This window comes from Mercenaria mercenaria, chromosome 19 (genome assembly GCF_021730395.1).
Source record: "Mercenaria mercenaria strain notata chromosome 19, MADL_Memer_1, whole genome shotgun sequence".
In the NCBI taxonomy this organism is placed as follows: domain Eukaryota; kingdom Metazoa; phylum Mollusca; class Bivalvia; order Venerida; family Veneridae; genus Mercenaria; species Mercenaria mercenaria.
This window is the reverse complement of record NC_069379.1, coordinates 25,774,096-25,799,207: the sequence shown is the minus strand read 5'-3', so window position 1 is coordinate 25,799,207 and position 25,112 is coordinate 25,774,096. Positions and strand designations below refer to the sequence as shown.

General features: G+C 34.3%; 1 protein-coding gene across 1 annotated transcript; it reads left to right on the top strand.

Moving 5' to 3' along the window:
• The first annotated feature begins 14,232 nt into the window (after positions 1-14,232).
• On the top strand, positions 14,233-24,906 carry LOC128551004 (receptor-type tyrosine-protein phosphatase S-like). The gene is made up of 11 exons (XM_053531242.1): positions 14,233-14,236; positions 15,236-15,444; positions 15,648-15,764; positions 16,177-16,264; positions 17,030-17,094; positions 19,322-19,358; positions 20,099-20,205; positions 20,940-21,062; positions 21,737-21,885; positions 22,224-22,359; positions 23,132-24,906. Exons 1-11 carry the CDS (start codon positions 14,233-14,235, stop codon positions 23,195-23,197), a joined length of 1,101 nt encoding a protein of 366 aa, XP_053387217.1. The 3' UTR covers positions 23,198-24,906.
• Positions 24,907-25,112: the final 206 nt, after the last annotated feature.

Genomic DNA, 25,112 nt, shown 5'->3' with positions numbered 1-25,112 from the left:
AGCTAAACTATATAGCTAATTTATGAGTTTTCTGGGACCTGATAAATAACGCAGGAATAAGTATTTGAAATAATTCATGAGCTTGAGTGGACAATAATTTTATTGTCGTTCATTTTTTATGAAATAAAGTTTTTTCAACAACTTATCTGCATTTCGCTTGAATCTCTTTTTGTTCTGTTAAAACGATAGCTTCAAGCAGGTGATGTGCATAACTTTTGTACACGAAGTGTTGACTTGTCAACTGACTTATTTGTGAATGAATGAACAAAATGACCACACACGTGAACTGCTCGGGCGTTAACTTGTTTAATCGAGGCATGTTATATTACATGGACAGGAATTCCTATGTGTATTTTTTTTCGTGCACAGAAATGAGAAAAATATTGCAGTCTATAATAAGCAGAATATTGCATATGCGCGAGAATGGTCTCTGTGAAGTTAACAGAATAGCATAATAGCAAAATAGCACTAGCAGAATAGCAGAATAACTCCAGCAGAATAGCAGAACAACTCCACTTGAATAGCTTACTTCAAATAATGCTAATTTTATAAACACGTTTATATTCGAAACCAAATAGCACATTTGGAAATTCCGGAATTTATATAAACGATCTAAATTATAAAGCTCTTCACGCAAAATTTTATAAAAATCAATAACCAACACTAAGACAGCAAATGCAGTATCAAAACACATTTAACGAAAATCATCAAGTGTTTTATCATAAAGGTCAGTAATTCAAATCCTTCGTTGTTTCATGTAAAAAACGACAACTTCAGCTCGTCTGTACGTATCTTTATAGAACATCACCTCTTCATACTCCTATTTTTCATGAATTTTCTATCATAAATTTACGAAAAAATGAAAAGAAAATAGAGAGTTGAATAGTTCCTAGTGAAATGCCAGTCAGTTGAGGTCTGTTACACTAAAAATGGCGCATATTTGCTCTTGTAGTATTTCGTAGAATTTACTACCCTTTGACCATTTATCTCATATTTATGTTCGATTAATCTTCTACTTAACATTCATTTGCAAGAATCAATAACCAATCACAACCACACCGCCATATTCAGAAGTGTAAACAAAAGTCATAGCCATTTTGTGCTCAAATGTTTCTCTTTATTTACTCATGAACCGTTATTAGAACATAATCTTAATATTAACTGTATTTATATTCTACAGTAATCCCTTGTCGCCCATGTATATATATATATATATATATATATATATATATATATATATATATATATATATATATATATATATATATATATATATATATATATATACTTTTGTCTCTTTTGTGTATAATCAATGTATTGATGATCAGTTAAAAAACTGTTTTAGTACAATTACATAAGAACCTTTCAAGTTTCTTTGAACACAAATCTTATAAAGATATTAAACTCTTGACTTCTTTCACTGGTAAAGACATTATTGTAAGCCATTAAGTTCACACGTGTATTATACGAATTTCATTCCTTGGTGACTTATAAGCCCACTGGGCCGGTGCCTATTGATATGTCTGAAATATTGTTATATATTTATATGTTATATATTTATATGTTATATATATATTATGTTATGCACATGTCACAATAATAAAATATTTACTTACTTACTGACTTATTTCCCGATCTATTGTTTATATTCATTTATATATATACAGGTAAGTGTGTGTTTGAATTTATAAACATGTATGTATTGTAATTATCAATTGTGTGAATTCATCAATTGTTCCAATACTCGTAATTATTGTTTTCCTGTGGTCCAATCGAATGTTTATGTTATGGTATCTGTTGAAATACAAATCATATGAACCCCACATTTGAGTTGTCATTACTCAATCTACCGGCTGGCTAGGTCTGCGACATCCGCACAATAAACCCTTACTTTCGGGTTCTATCTGCAAAACTTGCCGTATGGGGTGTATAGACATAAAAAAAACGGCACATTTCATGCAGAATGTATTTGAGCAGTGAAAAAGTGTAATTACAGCACTCGTACACGAATTGGCGCAAAAAAATTAGGACTTAGAGAATTAGAGAATTAGGACCTATTTACTTTGGACTTCTTTCGACTGCACCACGGAAGCACATTTTCGACCAAATTACTGACCTTATTACTATAGAGAATACAAAATTTCCTTTATTGAAAAATGTACGAATGTTAAATGTTATTTTCGTCTATATTGTTATGTAGTATATAATGAGAATGGATAACGGAATAAAAAAGACTTGTTTAAAATCTCATCCCTATTATAACTTCACTTAGATTAATCAGACTATAAAATGATTAATGAATAGATAAATGTAAATTTTTCGAAAATTTCTTTTATTATATTCGTTACGCTGTATGACCGTGTCAGCTGAAGGGTTTTACATTCAAACTAATATTTATTTTATTTCCTCATTGAATAAAATATTTTCCGCTGATTCATATGAACTTTGCATGTATGAATTAGTTTACGCTTTACATCATTATATTTATAACTCTTATTTTACTTTTGTCGCCTGTCCTTCTTCATCATGCTGCCATAGTGTTGTGTTTTTTTTTTTATGATACGCCGCAGTCTGCATAGTACATCATACACGTGAACACAGACAAATAAAGAATAAACCAAATAATAAAAATACACAGATATTACACAATTATAAACGTAGAGGGAACACAACACGGCACCGCATTGGAACGGTCAGTAGTAAAGCCACCCGGTTAACTGGCGCCAAAATTCACCATAATATTTAGTTCATACGTTTACGGTTCATTGTTTTTGATTTACATATTTACATGATCATACAAAAATGTATTTGTATTACGAAACGTGTTCCTCTGGTTACTGTCACATATATTAGGGGTTCAACAGGCAGGGAATAATTTCATTTACACTTTGTTGTAAAATAAGATCATAGACAGTGCCCTGCTGCTCCTCTCGTCATTAATGTGTGTATGTCTTTCTAACATTAGTGTTTTAGGTCGACTTTTTGAATCGAAGCACTGAGAGGACTGATGTGGGCAGCGGTAATGGGCATTAACAGTTAGCTTATGTTTGGTGGTTCTAGTTAAACTACTTTTGATTAATAAGCATTTTCGACCTTTCTTTTACCAAATCAAGGGGTAAAACTCTGCTTTTACTTTGTCAAAGGGGATAAAATAATATATTAGCAAAACTCATGTGCTTATTGAAAATTTTGTGAGGTTTGGTTAATTTTGCTCAAAATCTTTCTTTGAATTATAAGCATTTTTTAACAAATCAATGGGCAATAGTCTGCTTTTACTGGAACAAGGGGAATAACAGTAAATGTGAGCAAAGGTCATGGACTAATTGATAATTATGTGATATTTGAAAATTCTAGTTATAACAACATTTTGTAGAACACTTGCATGAAGTAACTGACAAGGAACAGAAATTATTTGGCCACTGCCCACTGGACATTTAACGTATTGACCTTAAATCAGTAATCATGGGTCATTTACCAGTTTAAATGACTTCCGTATCAAATGTGACCTTAGACCAAGGCATAATCTAGTTTTCTGGCAAAAAAGTTCTATTGTCAATATGATATTGACCTTTGACCTACTGAACTCAAAATCTATAGGGGTCATTTGCTGGTCTTGACAAATCTCCCGATCTCATGATCCTAGGCCCAAGCGTTCTCCAGTTATCATCCGGAAACTGATTCGTCTACAGACCGACCAACATCCATCATCAGTTATTAAATTTACAATATACCCCTCCTCCTTCGAAGGAGTGCAATTAATTTTCAAATTAAAAGATGCCCATGTCTCCCTAGCCTCCCAATGCATAGTCGTAATAGGCAAGAAGTCAATAGAGAATAGGAGCGAAAGACAAAGAGACACTAATGGTTGGCTGCAGTAGAGATCATCTACTTGGCATGTCCAATCATCCTATGAAGTTACAAAATTCTGGGTCAAGTGGTTCTCAAGTAAACTGTTCTCCATGTTCAGGTCCCTGTGACCTTGATCTTTGATTGAGTGAGTCCAAAATCTACAGAGGTCATCTACTGTGCATGTCCAATCATCCTATGAAGTTTCAACATTCTGGGTCAAGCGATTCTCAAGTTATTGATCAAGAAAGAGTTGTTCCATCTTTATGCCTCCACGACCTTTCTCTTAAGTCAAATGACCCCAGAAATATTAAGGATCATCGACTTTGTAATTCCTATCATCGTGATTGAAAGTTCCGGGTCAAATGGTTCTAAAGTTATTGGTTGGAAACTGTATTCAAAGTTCTGGTTCCTGTGACCTTAACTTTTGATCAATAGGGGTCATCTACATGTCATATCATCCTATGAAGTTTCATCATTCAGAGTCAAGTGATCCTCAAGTTACTGATCAGAAACGGGTTTCCATGTTCAGGCCCCTGTGATATTGACAGGTGATTTTTTTATTGATTTTTTTCAAATGAGATCTCATCTTGGTAAAAGCAGGCTATGAATATACCGGTATTATACATAAATTACATAGATAAAAGACACTTCAGAATAGTTCTTAAACTAAAAGGAACCATAAAAGAATATTTACAATGAAATTAAATGTTTCATCCAATTTTAAAACAACTAAAACAACTACTTCTGTCTCCAATATCAGCACACATCATGGTATTCGGGTTGCATTCAGTCATTTTTCAGCTGTAGATTAATATGATATGCCTCATAATCATGACAACTTGCATGTTTTAGTGTTTTTTATATATTTTCTGGTCCTTTGGTAGCATGGAGTCCATCCAACATATATGTAATAGAGTTCCGCTTAAGCCAGTGCTAGGGGCCGTAAGAGGTGTTGCACATTTCATTACCTCTCATGAACAGACTCAATCAAGCCGAATTCTTCTTGGTTGCATTCTATGCTTCCAAGGGATCTTTTTCCGAATTTTATTGTTAAAAATGCAAATATTGAAAATTAAAATTTTTCTAACTTAGTTTCAATTGTCTCAAATGATTTCATTGCAGTCTTCCGAATCCCGCTGTTGTATAATTATCCGAGAAGAAATCGTACGCGAGAACGTGAACATTTGGGGACGAAAACCCTGCAAATCTGCCGGCGATTAAAAGGCGAACTTGTTAAAAATAATGTTTCTTTCGAATTAATTATACCCTGTAATGATATGTCAATCACAAACACCAGCTGGGATGTAATATTAAATCAAATTGAAGTGTATAAGTCCGTATTTTCGGGAAACAGATACGAATTTTTCGCCCCCTCCGTTACGACTGCAATTATTTTCCTAAGTCGTGCAAATAAAAATTATTTACGTAAATATAATGAAAGGAGCGTATCTTTCTCTATGAAAAATAAATAAGATAACACCTCTTCTGTTGATTTCATGCAATATATCTTTCCATAAACCCATTTCTATGCAACAAAGTTAGACAGGTGAAATTCTATCCGAAATAGAACGCACGCCGTGCTAGTTAGATGTTTTCTGATCATGTGACTAAAACAAGCTCTTTGGTGTTGTTATAATAATAAAATTTCGATTAACTTTTCTAGCAGATTAAATTTTAATTTAAAACGTCTACAAAAGATGCAACTTGGTTTTAATACCGATTATAGATCTACGCGGATGGTGCTTAAGTACTGTGATATTTATAGTTTATTTTGGTCACATGATGAAGAATTGTTTTGGTTATGTGATCAAAGCAAGCATGCTCATTTTCATACGCGTTGTTTTTGTTATAAAATATAGATTACGACAAATATGTTCTTAAGCAATGCATTTTTTATAAAGTTGAATCTCAGAAGCTTTCTGAAAGTTTAACAGACTTGAATTACGTAAAATTTATGGAGGACATGGAACTACTTGTTCTTCGGTTTCGAATAAGCGTTTTGACCGTAAATTTGAGGTATGGTAAATCTGTGGTCACGCTTCGCTGCCCACAAAAAATACGAAATTCCGTTAAGGTCATCGTCTTTGAATGTGTTGATCTCAAACGGATACGCGATAGTCCGATGATGAAATAGGTGTTAGAATAATGTTTAGCTTGGAACCAATTTAATTTACATTATTTTGTTTTGGAGTTGTCGAAAACTCGAAATTCTACTTTTGACAGTGGTAATTCGATTGACTGTTCTTTTTTTCATGATAGATTTTCCATGCTCAGATATACATTAATTCCCCCGAAATGTTAACTGTTCGTACAGGTCTTTCCGAAATATATAGACCCTTGGCAACCGAAATAGTAGGTGCGTAATGTACAATCAGGTAATGACTTTGATAAATATATAATAAGCTCAAAATAATAATGACATTTTAATTTACCACATAAAAGTACTTTTAATGCGCCCGGTTATATACTGCTCGTATATGTCTGAGCAACGGACAGTTTTTAAAAATATGACGGAGATGACGCTGAACCATATTGGTCATAGTTTTCATTCAGCAGCAAATTACTTTCATGTTCTTATCAAAACTGAAATTGTTCAGTTATAACACGGAACATTATTACAATTCATAATGTATTAAACATCGTAATAAACGGACAAGGACTTTTACGACGCATTAGTACAACCTTTGATAAAATATTAACATTTTTTTTAGATTTGATCAGACTCCTTCATTGCGGTATTAAAGGAAAAAAGATCAATCTATACTAAGGCGGTAACAAAGGTATGAGCGTTATATAAATGTTTAAAAATAATAAAATATATATATACATTCGAACTTCGATGGCTCGACATTTGTATAAGATATCACTAACTGTAATTTATAAGTTTTATTTCCATCCAGAAGGTCTGAGACTCGTGTGACATTACATATTTTAATATATACTTGGCTACTTCATCAGTGTAATATTCCAACTAATAAATTCAAATCTACTTTAAAACGGAACGAAGTTTATAAGCGTTCTTATATACTAGTATATAGTAACATTTTCTTGTTAAAATATACCGAAAAGTTTAAAAACTGTCACAGCAAAATTTATTTATTTCAATATGACTTTGTTTTCCTGAGACAAATGGTTAAACATGTGTATGGGGTATTGTTTAAGTATGTATTATAACATTGGTTTGTGCGATATTTGTCCAGAGACCTCGTACTTACGCTAAGCCTGATAAAGTGGCGGGGGCCAGTTACGTATTTAGCCCGGGGTACGTTTTTTAAATAAAATAGACAGATGCACTTTAAAGGCATTTGTATTCAACTGGATATTTATGATGTTTATAGAACTAAGGATTCCTGCGTACGAGTAATTATTGTGTAAAATAAATGTGTGCTTGATTCGATTTTCCTAGCTCCGTGTAGGCGGTCGGGTCTAAAATCTTACCTGAGGTAACGGAAGTCAGACGAAATGGAAACGGTTATCCATCCATCCAGATTCAGCTCAGCTCAAATTTGCGAAAAAGTAAACGGTTATGAGACACTTTTTCCCCACCATTATTTCCGTTTGACCACATGCTATAAAAATATACATATGTTTTAGGTCAGTCATTTGCAAAAAATATGGTACAGGTCGCGCAAAGTGTGCATTTTGGGCCATTTTTGCCTAAAAATGTAGTGTCCTAAAACCGGAGTTTTACTCGTTTTTTATCATAGAAACAACAGAATCGGCAGACTGAAAATGTCACATAATGAAGTGCTAAGTATATGCAATACATCCGCTCAATACTTTCCCCCTGGAATTTCTCAAAATTGGATTTTTTTATGATTTTTTTCGCACTGGTATCAGCGCAGAGTTGTAAAATTTTCGAATCTACTGTCCCTTGCCCCCATAAGGTAGTGTGTATTTTACAAAATTATCTCGAATAAAAAGTGTCCATTGTGATGCATGTCTTTAAAGTGGAACAAAAACTAATACTGTAAAATCATTTAATTTCGTGGGCATGAAATTTCGTGGTTTTGGTCAAAACGGAATTTTCGTGGGGATATGAATTCACGGATTTCAACTTTTGAACATCAATTGAATGGGACTTTTACTTGTTCGTTGGGATTAATTTTCATGGAAAGACTCAACCTTGAAATCCATGAAAATTATTCGCCCCACGAATATTAATGATTTCCCAGTATTAGAGCGGGTTAATAAAAAGTAATCAAAGTATACCACATCTCATGTCATGGTACTTTGTTACATGTAAGTACATTTAATAGGTTCCATTATAACAAAAACACCGCCGACTTTATTTCTTCCTAAATATATCCAGTATTACAAATTACTGGTCTGATAAAATATATAATTTTATGAAGAGAGTAGTTGATAGAAGATGAACACCTCGAAGAATACTTACTTGATCCACAGTAATTCATTTATTTCTTTTTTATTTTAGATGTTACTGTCATTCCACATCGCGTTCATACTTTTAAGCATAAACTGCGGTAAGTATTTATATTAATTACTGTAACAAAAAGACTTATATGAATTTTCTAGATTTTAAATACTACATGAAGATAGCTCACTGATGACTGTACACTATTTATATTTACATTTTCATAGCGTTATATTTTGTGATTAAATAGTTAACCATTAAAGACTATTAAACATGAATAGTTTTACATTTAGATGCATGTTTCCAAAATAATATACATGATTCAATTAATATTCAGCTTTCTAAAATGATCTTCTACCTTACAAAATGTAAAGAATATTCTGACTCAACTTCTAAATATTGAGATCACACAATATATATGATCTCAACATTTATCTATACACACATATATATATATATAAATTATATGGCCTCTTATATAGCCAACCAGTCCATGGTTGGGCAATAGTTTTGATTATTGACCGGCAAGTCATTAAATAAGTGTAAAATATGACGGCTTTTCGAGCATTGGATCCAAGACCTCGTAAGGGCTTATTTATAAAACAGCAGTAAGACTTGTTTATCAAGAAACAGAAATTAGTAACATTTGAAAACAAAATCATTTGAACTTCACTGAACTATTCATAACGAAACCTAAATTTTCATTATTTATTTCAAATGCTTTTGCAGTTTACAATAGTTAGTGCTTTCTCTTCTTTAATAGCAAAATTTCTTAAATAAGTATAGAAAGAAACAAACATTAATTTTATGGAAATATAAGCAGTCTTTATCTATACGAGATAAAGTGGCTGCTTTATAATATGTGAGTAATAACATGTTAAAGGTTACATGTCGATTTGCGAGAATTTTTTAGTCTAAAAGTCGATATACAAGTAAACATGTTTTACTATTTTAAATTTTCAAAAATGTTTCAACATGAAATAAGGACTTGACTTGATTTCAGGATCTACCGTATCTATATGTAGTCCAGGATGTCAATGCACTAGCTGGACCGGTTATTGTAACGGCTGTAATGAAGGCTATTACAGTGAACTTGCCTATTCCGAACCAGTCTGTGAATTGACACATTTCCAAGTTTTTAAGCAGCCGTCACGCATACGTCAAGATTAACCGTAAGCTATGTTTTGGTTTTATATCTAATACATTAAACTAATAATTAATTGCTGGTAAATGTTCAAGTTATTCTTACATAATACATATTTGCAACATTGTCCAAATGCTATTTTTTTTCTTTTGTGGAAATTTGACGAATGTAAACGAAAATGTCAGATTCAAAGAGCGCTTGCGTTCTAGCTTTTTAATGAAATGAAACGGAAGTGAGATTAAAAAGAAGGAAATTTTATGCTCTTTCCAGTCATATATCCCACATTAAAAACAATTTGACCATTTAGATGCCTAAAGAGGAAATATTGATGGCATACATTGTGCCTATTCCGAATCACACATTTTCAGTTCTGTTCTGTTGCACGTTGTTTAAAGATTGCAGAAAAATATCGATTCATTGTGTCCAAAATATTAATTTATGTTATTGTTTTTACCCATGGCCAGATGTTAAAGAAAAAGGCAGAGGTATTATTATACAATGTGACTATTTAATTCACATAAAGGACAAGACCGCCCACATGACTGTTTTAAAACAGAATATTTCAATAATGCCAAAGAAGGATGTCATGCCTATCGTTTTAGTCATTTAATTAGCCTTAAATGCGATTATTTCTATTCCTGAAATATAATAATTTCAGTTTTCGATTCAAGATGGTAGTTTTATGTTGTTGTGTATAGTAGTAAGAAAACCATTTCAGGTCATTTGTGGTGATTCGGAATAGGCGAGTATGACCCGGATTACGCACAGTACCAGTCTGATCAATTACAGAAATCTGTTACAAACAATGTTTTGTTTCGAATTTCTTTTCACATTTTTTTATCCTGACATATTCGTACAGCATTTAAAATGAAATTTATATTTAAAATATAAACTTGACGAGGTAAAACGATAAAAAATTAAAAACTGGTTCGGAAAGGGCAAGTTCGCTGTATATGACTAATAAGAGGATATGTGAAAGGTGTTTTGCAAATTGCTTAACATGTTCATCATATCTATTTTGCACGAGTTGCAACCAAGGATTCTTTCTAAAAACTTATAACTTCTTTGGTGTAAGTGTTCTCTGTACATCTTGTGCCGAAGGATGCAGAATATGTTCTTCTGAAAATGTATGTTCTCAATGTGAAATGGGGCACTACAAGGACGGTTAGTCGTGTAGAAAATGTCCTACATATTGTACAAATTGCAGATCAGAACATGAATGTCTTGAATGTAAGGATGGTTACCGTCAAAGTGGTTCTTTGTGTTTGGCATGTCCCAGAGGGTTCTACGGGCTGAAATCTGCTTGTTTACCATGTCCCGAAAACTGTGCCTCTTGTGCGATGCATTATGAATGCACCGAATGCAAACCTGGATATTCTGGATGTACGTGCACACAAACGTGCTCTCCTGGATGCGTAGGCAACGTATGTGAAAAGAAAAACGGAAAATGCAATTGTCAAGACAACTTTATTGGCGAATCGTGTAATTCGTGTAGTCCTGGAAGATTTGGACCAACTTGTCATCAAGACTGCCCTAAACATTGTTGGACTTGTGATTCATACGAAAACTGTACTATGTGTTTTGACGGATTTTATGGTAAAAGATGCGAACAGAGTTGTTCTAGTGGATGTTCGGAGAGTAGCTGTAACCCGGTTAATGGTATCTGCGATAAATGTAAACCTTCGTATTATGGACATAGATGTGAAATGACTTGTCCAAGAGGATGTTTAAATAACGTTTGCGATAGGGAAACTGGCGTCTGTCATCAATGTAAACCTCTTTTCGATTGGCCAAAATGTATAAATTGTATGGATGGGTATTGGGGAAACGACTGCAGAAGCAATTGTCCCAACAGCTGTCGTTCCTGTTTATCAGCTATGGAGTGCACAAAATGCAAATATGGACTTCACGGAGAAGAATGTGAAAAGAACTGTCCTTATGGATGCTTCTCAGAATTGTGTGATCAAGACACAGGGATATGCTCTCAAAGCTGTAAAGCAAACTTTACCGGAACGTACTGCAATCAGTGTATACATGGAATGTATGGAGCTAATTGCAGCGTATCATGTCCGGAGAATTGTTATAATGGAACGTGTGATGCACGGGATGGAACATGCTTGTTAGGATGCATTCCTAAATTTCATGACAAATATTGTAATTTGTCCTGTCCAGGTAACTGCAAGAAATGTACCTCAGAAAGCTCCTGCCAGTCATGTGAAGATCGTTTTTGGGGAGAGCGTTGTCAGACAAAATGCCCTACTGAGTGTTCGAATGGCACGTGCCGGTCGGATGGAACTTGCAATGCATGTAATTCTGGTTACTATGGAGATCATTGCAATATGCAATGCCCTGAGAACTGTATTAACTCCTTGTGCAATGTGTCAGGTTATTGCAAGGATTGTCAGCCAGGCTTTTTCGGTAACTTTTGTTCTGAACTTTGTCATCCAGATTGTTTATCAGACAAGTGTTTGAGGGACGGAAAGTGTTATTCCTGCTTGCCTGGGTTTTACGGGTCCAGGTGTGACAGACCTTGCTCCAAATATTGTCAAACCTGTACAGATAGTTTTTCGTGCAAGTCATGTGAAGATGGACTGTATGGCTATAAATGCAGATCGAAGTGTGATACGAAATGTCAAACCTGTGATAGTTCTAGTGGCCGAATGCATGAATGTTTAACGTGCAAAGCAGGTAGTTACGGACGAAATAAAAGCAGTGGGTTTTATCACTACAGCATACTCTGCCCTAGAAAATGTATGAATACAACATGTAATGCTGACAATGGGACATGTAACTACGGCTGCCAACGTGGCTATTGGGGAGGACAGTGCCAGTTGGAATGTCCCTCAAATTGTCTTCACAGCGACTGTCACAGCGGTAGTGGAAGTTGTAGGCAAGGGTGTTTAGCTGGTTTTAATGGAGATAAATGCGACTGTCCAATTAATTGTATATGTTATATAAATGGAACATGTGCCAAGTGTAAGACTGGTTTTAGAAATTTGTCTATAAACGTAGTTGGCTTCTACGAGAAGATTGCAGTTATTCATGCAGTGATGATTGTCGCAACATAACCTGCGACAGAGAGACAGGATCCTGTGACAATGGATGTCTAGAAGGTTTTGAAGGGGTCATGTGTTCACAGGGTGAGAACCTTTGACATTAAGTTCAGAACAAGTTCATTCCATTTTGAAATAAATTCCCACTGAGAAAGACGGATTGTTAAATTTAAACAGAAATAGCGCCACTGAAAGAAAATAGAAAGATTTGACTCGGCAAATTACTACTAATCCATGATTAAATAAATGTTATTTCATTCACGGCTTACATGTAATAATACTTTATAAATTATTAACAAAAAGCGTAATCTAAAATGCATTGCCGACCTAATTAGGATATCTTATTTATTAAATATGTTTAAAACAGAAAAAACAATCGAGAATACCTCTAGTACAACACAACAAATTGGTTCTGTAATACTGCTGGTATCCGTGGTTATACTGACCATCAGTATAGTTGTGGTAGCTGTTATACTGCTTAAAAGACGGTAAACTTCTTTATTCATTTATTGAATTAATGTCTAAATTTCTTTAGTTACATGTCAAAATATAATGAAACTAACGTTATTTTTTATATGCGAGTCATCGATTTTATAATGTAAATATAATGTTGTTTTTGTTGTTTTTTTTGTTGTTGTTTTTTTTTTTTTTCAAAAAAAGTTGTTCTCTTAAAAAATCAGACATATAACGTTATCAAAATATGTGATTTAGCAAGCTTTTATGATTTTTTTTGACTTCTGTTTCTGTGGTTCAGGTTATATATCATACAACAATAAAATTAATAATCTGAAATTAGGTATGATCAATTAAATTAAGTTTCAAAGAAGTGTTTTAAACGCATATAAGACATTTGCTATATTAGTCTAATATTTTTTGTTTAAAGACAAAACCCGAAACGAGAACGTGTAGTCAGTGGGAGGTTTGGAGATGTTGTGACATACAGACAAGTTAGAAATACGTGTGACCGTTCGGAGGACAACTCTTTAAGCGGTATAAGAGTCATGATTTGGTTGTGTACAATTCATGCTTTAGTAACAGTATCTTTGAAGTAAATGATAATGTGTCCAGTTTATTTACAGGAAAACCTAAAACAAACTTATGCAAATTCTTCCCTTACACGTTAAGAGATTAAGTTCTCCTTCACTTGAGCAAAGTTTCATGAAAATGAATTGCTTCAAAAGACGCCATTTCCTATGTTGAAAGTCACAAAATAAAATATGAAAAACATCGGCAATCATTAACCCCCACCCCCCCCCCTCCACCCCAACCCCAAAAATATTTCTGTATGATATAAATTAGTGCTGCTTAAATATTTAATGATGACCCAAACAGCTCAGTTTATGCTCACTTAGTTTAATTGACGGTGTTAACCTTAAAACTTTTGTTTGCCTAATTGACAGGTTTTATTTAAACAGAAAGTTTGAAATATCTCACCAAAATAATTTGTTTTGTCGTGGTCAATAACATGAGATGTGTCCAAACACCCTGAGTGAACTTACATCGAAATTTCTGTAAGCGTATGAACTCATTATCGGCTTCAGTTGGCCTTGTTGTGCTGTTTTGGAAATGTTTCAAAGAATTCACTACATATATGAGTTATCATTTTCAACCGATTCACATATTAATCACTGGAACCTTGATCGGACGACGAAATTAATACATCTACTGTGTTGATCAAACTATTTAATAACAATTGTGATATATCTTCCTTAAATGAACAGTGTATTGTTTTATATTCAAAGTCATCACATTCTGTTGATGATTGGCCCATTGTTTAATTTTCTGATTCACTAGCCTTGTTAGTAAAACACATGAGTAATACATGTACCTTCAAGTGACATTCAGCACCACTGTATACATATGTACGTTATAGGGTATCATCTGTTACCCTGCTTTTATGAACACCACATGTGATACAAAGACGAGAAAAAGATATTTGGTAAAAAGCGATTCTCAATAAATTCATTGCATTCTATGCTTCTAATGGATCTTGTTTTACAGGATTTATTATATATCACAACGGCAATCTTTAAGTGCCGTGTGGCGGCTTTAAAATGTCTCCCCGTAGTTGGATTCAGTGTTGTTATATTTTTTGGTCCTTTGGGATCACCGGGTCCATTCAATGGATGTGTAATAGAGTTCCATTTAAGCCGGTGCTTGGGGCGTGAGAGATGTTGCAGATTTCATTATAAATTAAAAAACAGAACAAAAACTATAAACGACTTTTCTCATGAACCGCTCAGTGTGTCTTTACAAGTTAGTAGAAGGTCTTCTCCAAAATTTCTTCAAATTTGGGCGCTTGATCTCTTTTTGTAGAGAGTGCTAAAACTAAAAAGAATCGCCTTTAAACAACTTCTTCTTACGAACTGCTTGATAGATATTCATCAAACTTTGGCTTTTGTATGAGTCTTGCTTCTCCAATATTTATTAAAAAGGGGGCTCTTGGGCCCTATTATGGACCACTAGAGCACAAAACAGACATATATTTAAACGACTTCTTGTGATGAACCGATGACTGGATCTTCATCGAACTTGATTTCTAGCATCGTTGCAATTGGTCCACTTGGTCCCTTTTAGGAGTCACCAAAGCTTAAAGACAGAAAACAATTACAAACATCTTATCATTAAAAGCTCCTTGTCATAAAGTGTGTTCTATAGGTGACGCACATTTAAAAGTAACTTTTAATGAATTTCTTAAAGAAAGGTCAAATAGTCAAGGTCCTTTTCGAGTGAGTGACTTATGCCCATTTGAGCCTCTTGTTCTTATAAATTACATTTTCACTTATGTCTGTTATTTTTATCGTTTGTGGTTAGGCATTGTCTCCATAAAGAGAAATAACAAACAGACACAAAGGCTATCAGAAAACAAAAGACATAATGCAGTCTGTCCAGAAAGCTCTGCATCCAACGATGATAACCATCCCACACACTGTCTGTCCAAAAGCACTGCTGAATATGCCACAATCGAGAGGAAACATCCAGATACGATGTTCCAAGAAGGCACAGCAGAATGTGCTGAAACAGTGTGTATAATTATTTGTTTTTCATTAACTGCGTACATGTACAAATACTTGTAAATTGTGTTAAGTTTCTAAATTGAACTTTGCAATGAAAAGTTTTATGTTACTTATGAACGGAAATGGTAATGCAAATATCTCACTTATTCATATTAAAATACAGTGCCATCTCAAGGCTTTTTATAGAAATTACTATGTCTACATTACAGTTTGACGATCACATATACTTCAATGAAGATGAAGTAATGAAAAGAAAAATTCCGTTAGATCAACTCAGAGAGTTTGTACAAAACAAAACTATAGACAATTATGTTGAAGAATTTAAGGTAATATCTTACACCATATATATTAATGATCAGCTTTATTTGTAGATTTATTTTGCTGTCCAAGTTGTTAGAATGGTTATTGAAGAAGTTATTCACAGTCCCTAACCTATTCAGGGTCGAAGGATACAACACCGACTTTGTAGATTAGTCGGCGCATGCCAACTTGCGCTAGGACAATTTCACACTTATGCTCAGAAAAAAATAAACACATTCAAGAGCCAGAAATTAATTTCCATACTGATTATTATGTTTAACTTTATAAATTTAAATTCATGAGGTGAAAGGAAATGTCATAAATCATGCCTATTTCCAAACCCAAAGCTATTTCTTTGTAAGGTACAATATTTATCTCAAAGCAAACCGGCCTGACATCGAAGATTGCGAACTCATATGGGTTTTCTTCTCTCACCAGGAATTACCGTCGGGACTTATTAAACCGCATAAAGCTTCACAGAAGAGAGAGAACATACTGAAAAACCGTTACAGAGATATATACCCTTGTAAGTTAATTTATTGCATACATTTCTGGACCACGTCAACAATGCCTAGTAATAACAAATAAAGCGTGTAAGCCAACATCGCCTTGCAAAAACAAATCATGCATGTAAGATGTTCCTGTTACATTAAACACACTATATTTACGGTTAGAATGCATACCTTCTTTAAGTTAAAGATATGACTGGTGTCAAACATGTAAGATAATAGCGTCGTAAATAGGAAAAATCTATTTTAACCAAGTAAGACATAACACCGACATCGATACGTTATAATCACCTCATAAAAATTCCAACACCTCCTGGCTCTCCAAAATAAAATATTAAAATAACTTGCGGTACTATGATACATGTGGCAATGATATGTATGATAATGACGGGTCTGACTTTAAACCATTACAAAATTAAGAAATACATTGGTCTACTGGCAACAAGCTGGACTGTCAATCCAGAGGATCGGGTTTAAAATCCCGAACCAGGCACTGAGAATTTCTGAGATGCTCTTGAGAAGTACCTACGCCAGTTCTGTACTTTCCAAGAAAGTATTGTGTGTATCGGTGCTCTATACCGGACACAATTAGAAAAACAATGATTTCTATTCACAAACAACCAGGATAAGTTAGCAGTACATACCTATATCTTAAGTGTTTTCTTTTTCTGTTCTCGGATCTTCATCTGGTCAGATCGGTCTTTATCTGCACTATAGTGGATGAATTTTTACAAAAAAAACGATTATGTAAATCACTTATACAAATAAAATGACTGTTGCAGATGACAGTAAAAGGGTAATTCTACGGGAAGGTAAATCTGACTACATTAATGCAAGTTACATAGACGTGAGTAACAATTTCGTAAACAATTTTGTAATATTATTTCTGCTAGTAAATAAAGCAATTAAACCTTTACTTGTATTGTTATAGATACAGATCTATTATGTGATAAAGAAAGGGGAAAAAAAACTTTCTGGAGGATGTTTGGAACATCTTTTATGTAATAAAAATACATCTCTTGTTTCTTAAAATATTTGCAAGTATTTTGCAGAATCTTTTATTTCTTTTTTTCATTCATTTTTTCTTTTAAGTCAGTTTGACGCAGTTTAGGTCATATGGCGACTTTTCCAGCTTTCGAAGGTTGAGGAAGACTCTAGATGCCCCTCCGGGCATTGTTTTAGAAAAGAGCCGGCACCCGGTTAGAAGCTCCATTCCATTTATGAAGAATTGAACACCGCAAGCGAGGTTTCGAACCCACATTGCCGATGGGCAAGTGATTCAGTCAGCGACCTTAACCACTCGAGCACGGAGGCCCTTGGAGAATATTTTCTATAGTTGTATGAATAGTTATCAAATGATGTAAGTACGAAAGACCCGTGGTGACATTTCAACTTCATTATTTCACTATTTCTGCTTCATGATTTCACGATTTCCACTTCATGAATTCACGAATTCACGATTTCTGCTTCCTGATTTCACGATTTCTACTTCACGATTTCTTGATTTCACGATTTCACGAAAAAAAACTCCACGATTTATGACAAGGATTCACGATTTCACGAAAAACGTTCACGATTACACGAAAAAAAAACTTCACGATTTCTTGATTTCACGAAAAAACTTCACAATTTCACGATTTCTTGATTTCACGATTTCTTGATTGCATGATTTCACTATTTCCATTTGGCCAATCCATCCCGTTACTCTCCATTCAATGAAGTGTATACGTAATGAATGGTCTGGGTTACAGAGGATTAGTTTATACTCCTGCATACGTCTGTGTGTAGGTTGGGGAGGGATATTGGTGCCTGTAACAAGACATTTTTTGGTACTTTCAACACTAAAACATGTATGAACAAAAAAAAGATGCCCAAGTAACTTTACTGTTTTAGACAATTTCAAAATATATAAGTATGTTTATTATGCCCCCGTCATTTATGGTGACGGAGCATTAAGCCTTGCAGTTGTCCGTCCGTCATTCCGTTATTTTGGAATCCGTCTTTCCGTCCATAGACACATTGGTTTCCGTTCATTTAAAAGAGAATGTTTGCATGGATTGAATTTATATTTTGTATGTATATCCTTTCCACGCCTGTAACGTAGTAAAACGTCTAAGCCGCTTTTTTACGTTTTAAACGGCCCTCGTGGTAAGGCCGTACTCTTGATTAACTCAGTTTGCATACCATTTACACAGCAGGTGGCAATAGCTTACATGTGAATAAGATGCATCGCTTTTCATTTAATAGAACAAAGATGGGGAGCTTTCTAAAACCGAAAAAAGGGACTGGAACAATTTCACATTTAAAGCAATATTGCATTCTAAAAGTATTGTTTGTAAGTCTATTTCCTCATGAGTTGAGGCATTTTTGGCCAGTTTCCACTTTCAATACCTAACCCTGGATGTACAAATATATAACACGCCATCTTACATGCAGCGAATGTTTCCCGCGGTTTTCTACGTCATACATTAGTCATGTGACTAATAAAGTCGCGAAAAGTTGAAATTGAACTATAATTATGAAATCGTGAAATCGAGAAATCGTGAATTCTTGATGTGGAAATTATGAATTCGTGAACTCGTGAAATTTAATTGTGAAATCGTAAATTCTTGAAATCAAGAAATCGTAAAATCGTGAAGTTTAATCGTGAAATCGTGAATTCGTGAAGTGGAAATTGTGAAATCGTGAATTCGTGAAGTGGAAATCGTGAAGTTTTGTCGTGAAATCGTGAATTCGTGAAATCGTGAAATAGCGAAATCGTGAAGTTCTGTCGAGAAATCGTGAAATTATGAGTTCGTGAATTCATGAAGTGAAATTCGTGAAATCAGGAAGCAGAAATCGTGAATTCGTGAATTCATGAAGTGGAAATAGTGAAATCATGAAGCAAAAAGGGTGAAATAATGAAGTTGAAATGTCACCACGAGTCTTTCGTACGTAAGGCCTGCTGAATAAAGTCAAATGTCGACGCAAACAGCGATTGTTAAGAAGTCTGAATATAATAATTTTAACGACAAAGATCTTGTTTTAAGATGCAGAAAGTACTAATGTGATACATTTTTCGAATTTTATTTTAGGGTTACATGAAACAAAGAGCATACATTGCTTCGATGGGTATGACATTTGTTTACATTATACATATCTTTACGTGCTCAAACTATATCACTTGTACAATTACAATGAATAAAACTTTCTTCAGCCAAATATATTCTAGCACGTGTATTTTAGATAAGAAATAATGTCCACGGTACAGAAACATTGAATATTATAAGAGGCTTTGAACGTGTAAAACCCAACCAAAGCAAAGTAAATGCAGACTCGGATCTGTTCGTGATAAGTTTTGCTTGCCTCTGTTTTTGTTGGGTTTAACGTCACAGAATTACAGTTCATATTGCGACTGTCCAGCGTTTGGAGGTGAATAGAAACAGATGCTCTCCAGGCAATATTTGACATAAGGACAGGAACCTCGGTAGAACCGACGATCTTCCGTAAGCTAGCCGGATGATTTCTGAGCCCAAAGCGAGGTTTCGAGTCCACAGCAGTTAGAGGCAGTGTATTCGAAGTTAGCGACCTTAACTACTCGGCCACGTTTGCTCGTGTTAATGATTAGTAAAGAAATGTACAAAACCCAACTATACCACCAGCTTAAATGGAACTCTGTTTACATAATGTATAAATACAGTCCGATAATTAGAATAACAAAAGAAAATAAATTACAGTACTTGGTTTAAGTAAATACAGATACCAGCCACGTCATCCTAGCTGCATGCCTCAATAAAGAGACGATACTATTAGTATGATCCTGAGTATTACGATTTATGATGATGAGACATGTTATATGAACACGATTTCAGGGCCGACAATCAAACAAATGGGTGCTGATTTTGATGTATTCTGGAACATGGTCTGGCAGGAGAGGGTAGACAAAATTGTTATGCTGACCAATCTTAGAGAGTCGGGGGTAAGCAAATATTTAATTCAAAATCATATAAAACTGAACTTTTCTTCAGTTTTCTCTTTAACGTTTTTTTTTGTTAAGAAATTCTGATAGGTACTAAGTATTTTTTTATCTCAACAGAGAATAATGTGCTGAAGTTTAGCTTTTGTAACCATTTACCTTTCGTCGCACAGCGTCCGACTTCCTTTTCCGTCTTATATCTTGAATATATATAAAGATAGACCTTTAACAAATCCTACCAACCAAAATCAGTCAGATTCGTCTTAAGCATGACTAATAGAGGAGCGTATTCACATTTTCCGATGTGCACATAGGAAAAGTATATTAATCTGCTAGGCTGATCATCCACTTTATTTGAAAAAATAAACAGGGCCATTGTTGGGTAGAGTTAGATACCATACGCTTTCACCAGTGAAACTTGTGTGTGCCTTCATTACTACCCTCCCACCCCACCCACCTCCCCCCCCCCCCACCCCCAACGTCGTTTACATATTTTAAAGACATTATCTCAGTGTTAGATTAAGATTTATACGTGTCCATGATGAAAGTATGCTTGTTTCAACCTTCAAGGCATTCCACCGATTTTAGTACAAACGAAATCAAGTACTTATGAAAATGACCAACACCAGTTTTTGTAGATAACGCATGGTTTAACTTCTTTTATGGCGTTTTGTAACAACAAATATTTCTGTCATTATCTGTTCTAAATATTAATGCTATGTATCTCCGTGTTTCAGGTACAGAAATGTGACAAATATTGGCCTGATGAAGGATGTTGTAACAAGTATGGGCACGTGAAGGTCATGTGTCAGGTTGAAGAGATCTATGCTAATTATACAGCCAGGATCTTCACAATGGAGGTAAATGTAGCATAGGTTATCAGTTTGTATATCATTACTTGAATGATTAGACTATCAGTATAGGTATTTATAATATATATAGCGGGGAAAATGAAGACAATGTTTTTTTTTGTATGACATAACTTAATTGTGTAAAAATACACATTTTGGATCTTCAGGAGAATGTAATTAATGACGTCGCTTATAACCTAAAAGGCATTTCCTTCAATCTTTTCGTATTGTCGGGTAACAATACATCTATATATGTATAGTCCATCCACTTTGCTAATTAAGGAGAGCGCAGACCTACGGTTCACGGGGTTGTGAGTTTGATCTCCGGGCGAGGCGTTTGTTCTCCGGGACGTTTTGTGTCTGAAATCATTTGTTCTCCACTTGTGATCCATGTGAGGAAATTGGCAGTAACTTGCGGAAAACAAGTTTGTACTGGTACAGAATCTAGGTTAGCTGCCCGCTGTTACATAAATGATGTATACTGTTGAAAACGCCACAGAAATGTAATATACCTTTGATTGAATTCCCTAACATCAAGTGTCAATGAGATACGTTTATATTGGTTGTAGATAATATAAAAACATCAACATAGTAATTACTTCAAAATAATGAAAAAAAAACATCGGGCTTCTTTTGCAAGTAAAACGATTCCTCCTGCCTGTTTTATTTCCCGTTTTTATCAGAAAACAGAGAGAAGGACGCTTTATCAGATGCATTTTACAGTCTGGCCAGACAAAAGTACACCACAACAAGTTTCCAGTTTAACAGATTTCTGGGAGAAAGTAAAAGGCATAAGTACAACAGAAGATGGGCCTATGATTGTTCATTGCAGGTAAATATTTCATTTTTACGATTTGCAAAAGAGAAGAAAAACATCTATACATACTAAGTAGTTAATAAATTCATCCTCGATGTTAGTTTCTGACTCCGTACTTGTACGACCCTGTCTCGTATTCACTAGTGAACTACTTGTAGAACAACGTAAACAAGCATTTACTACAAATGGTTTTTAGTTCAGTTGGTGTACCGTGTGTACCAACCTTCTGCCCAATCACATGTAATTGTACTTCTCACAAACGATATCCACCTCATTATACACGACGATTATATGTCTATAGTGTATAGGGTCTAAAAGAATGAAGGTGATATTGACTTTTCTTTTCCCTTTAGTGCAGGGGTTGGCCGAACGGGAACTTATATAGCACTGGACATATTAGCCAATGAAGGAATGTCTGAGGGTCACGTGGATGTTTTTGCATGTGTCAGAAACCTGAGGGAAGAACGCGTCTGCTTGGTACAGACAGTGGTAGGCTGTATTTATTTACGTTATCATAGTCTAATTGTTACAATGTTTCTCTCAATTCAAATAAAGTACCTTGATAAGAATAAATGTACCGTTAGAGTTTTTCCGACCATTATAAAGTTCGGAAAATTTAGTTCGTACAAGTTTGGTATGCAATTGTTTTCAGCGTGATATCACTGAAATATCCACATCTGCAGTTCCGCGGAACACTAACACTTGAAGTAGGCGAAAAAAACATTTTACGCCATTGTTTGATTCACGTTATATCAATGATAAATATCATATGGCTCACATTCTGGCTCATATAACACTAAAGGATAAAACTAAAATTAGTGGTGATATTTGTTTTTTCCATTATCTCGCTCTAAGGTTGATCTCTAAGAGCGTGTTTCTACAGACAAACCCGTTTTAGAAACCACATCTAGTTAGAGACAGTTAGAGACCACTTTTTCAATACATTTTTTGTGCTTTTAAAAGAAATAAATATTAGATCATATGATTGTGTTAAGAAACTACGTTTTGCCCTCTTCTTAGGTTGTCTCCTAAATGCATGTTGTCCTTTTATTGCTGTATTTCCTTTTAAAAATGTTCAACATCACAATTCATACAGAAGTATCATATTGAAGACATTTCATCTGGTTCGCCCGTATAACGTTTATACAAATAAGAGCAGTCAGCGTTACGTCCGTTTGTAATGGTGTAAATGTTTGGTTTCTTTGGTTCTGTTTAGTTCTGTGTGAGGCTTTTCTTGAATATTATATTTTGTAAATTTCAGGGCCAATATCGATTCCTCCATGAGGCTTTGTTACAGATCCTGTCCCCTGATAACACCAATGTATAATAAACAACACCCAATTTAACAAGAAGTGCAAACATCGCATTACCTGTTATGAACAGTCACCAGCAATAAAATTGGAAATTATCATAACATAGTGCAGCCTGTTAAAATGACAGCACGTTCCGACATCTGCTAAAGTTCGCTAGGCTGACAAAACATTTTTTACCAAATAAACGCTAAATGTTTGAGTAACTGCTATGTGAGTGTATTTTATGTTCTTTAGCCGCTATTAATTCGCGAATCTCCTTGTATATATGCTTGCAGAATGTTATAATAATTACCTACGATGAGGTACTAGAGCTGAAATAGATAGAAAAATAACTGTTATTAAAGTAAACAGTATATGAAAAGAAAGCAAGAATAAGTACAGACAGTCGTTGCTGAATTTCATGCAATAAGTTAACACATACATATTAATTATTCTGTGACATTGGTTTGATATTGGGATGATAATGTAACCTGTGTAGTCTGGCCAAGTTTGAGAGTGCGCTTTTATTGCACAAAGTATATATTTCCCGACTACCATGAATTGAATTCAATGGCAAATTCTACAATGGAGAGGGGGTGGGGGGAGGGTAAAATATAAGGATATACTTGTACTGCAATGTTATAAATCAAACTTTTAAATCGATATGAGTGTTTGCCTTAGGTGTAAGAGGTCCCGAGTTTATGTCCAGCTTGTGGGTGCAGGTGCACAATTTCAAGACTGCTCTACATGTATCATAATAAGCATTATTGATATTTGATAAAACTGTTATAATAACGTGATTCATTTGCATGCACAATTTTTGTACAAAGTTAAAAGCTGTTATAACTTTATGTTTTCATGAATTTTCCCGCTAACATTGCGAGGGCGCAACGCAAGCACATGTGAAATGAAGGCAGCGTATTTTTGCTTCATGCCGTCGATTTGTTCTTGCCTTTATTCTCAGGTATAAAAGTAAGTAAGTAAGTAAGTAAGTTTTCATATGTTTAAAATGTATATAACTGAAATGATGAAGAGGATTTACATATTTGGATATCGGCAATAAATATGCTTCAGACGAAAGGACAAATATTGGTAATTAATTAATGTCTAAAGTCTGAATCTACAATGTTTTCATGTTTGGAATTCTGTACTGATTTTTCTTATTTGATGTTTGAAAAAGGAGTTGCACCAGTTCGTATGCTACATATAATTAATTGCCGTCATCATTATTATGTTCCTCAGTTTCTGCATGTACATGACTTCCAACGATGAAGTTTCTGTCTTTGTATTCATTTCAAAATTTAAAAAAAAATATGTCTTAAGCATTTAAAACTGCAATTGTCGCATATTTCTAGAACAATTTGCTTGACGTGTACATGTAATTGTTTTCATTTTTTTTGAATTTTGTATTCCTTATTCCGCTTTGTGAATTATGACGTTCTGCAGAAACTCAGAATGAGACCCATTTTGTTATTGGCTGTATTCTATATATCACATAGCGTGAAAACCTATAGAAGACAGTCAGTAATTATTCACTTACTTCTCAAATATGACCTCATATAGCTTATAAGTAGTGAAAATACTGAATGTTATCAACCTTTTAGCAAGTTTATGAATGTTATAACATGAAGTGTGAATTGTTTAGAAATATCTGTATAACAACACAATAAAATGATGTAAATACGTGTGCTTGTTCTGGTCATTACTTACTTACAATCTGTAAAAATATGTTTGTGCTCAGCCGAATTTGCATATTTAATTAATGGACAAAATTATAACTTCTTTAACTTCTATTGATTGCTGGATTTGTTTCTCTTCCCTTATAATAAATATATCAACAGAAGTGCGCATTATTGAATTCTGCATAACATGATCTGGCAGTATTTACCGATTTAGACTTTTTATGTTTACATAATTGCTACCAGAGAAAGTAAAATTATTCTATTCTTT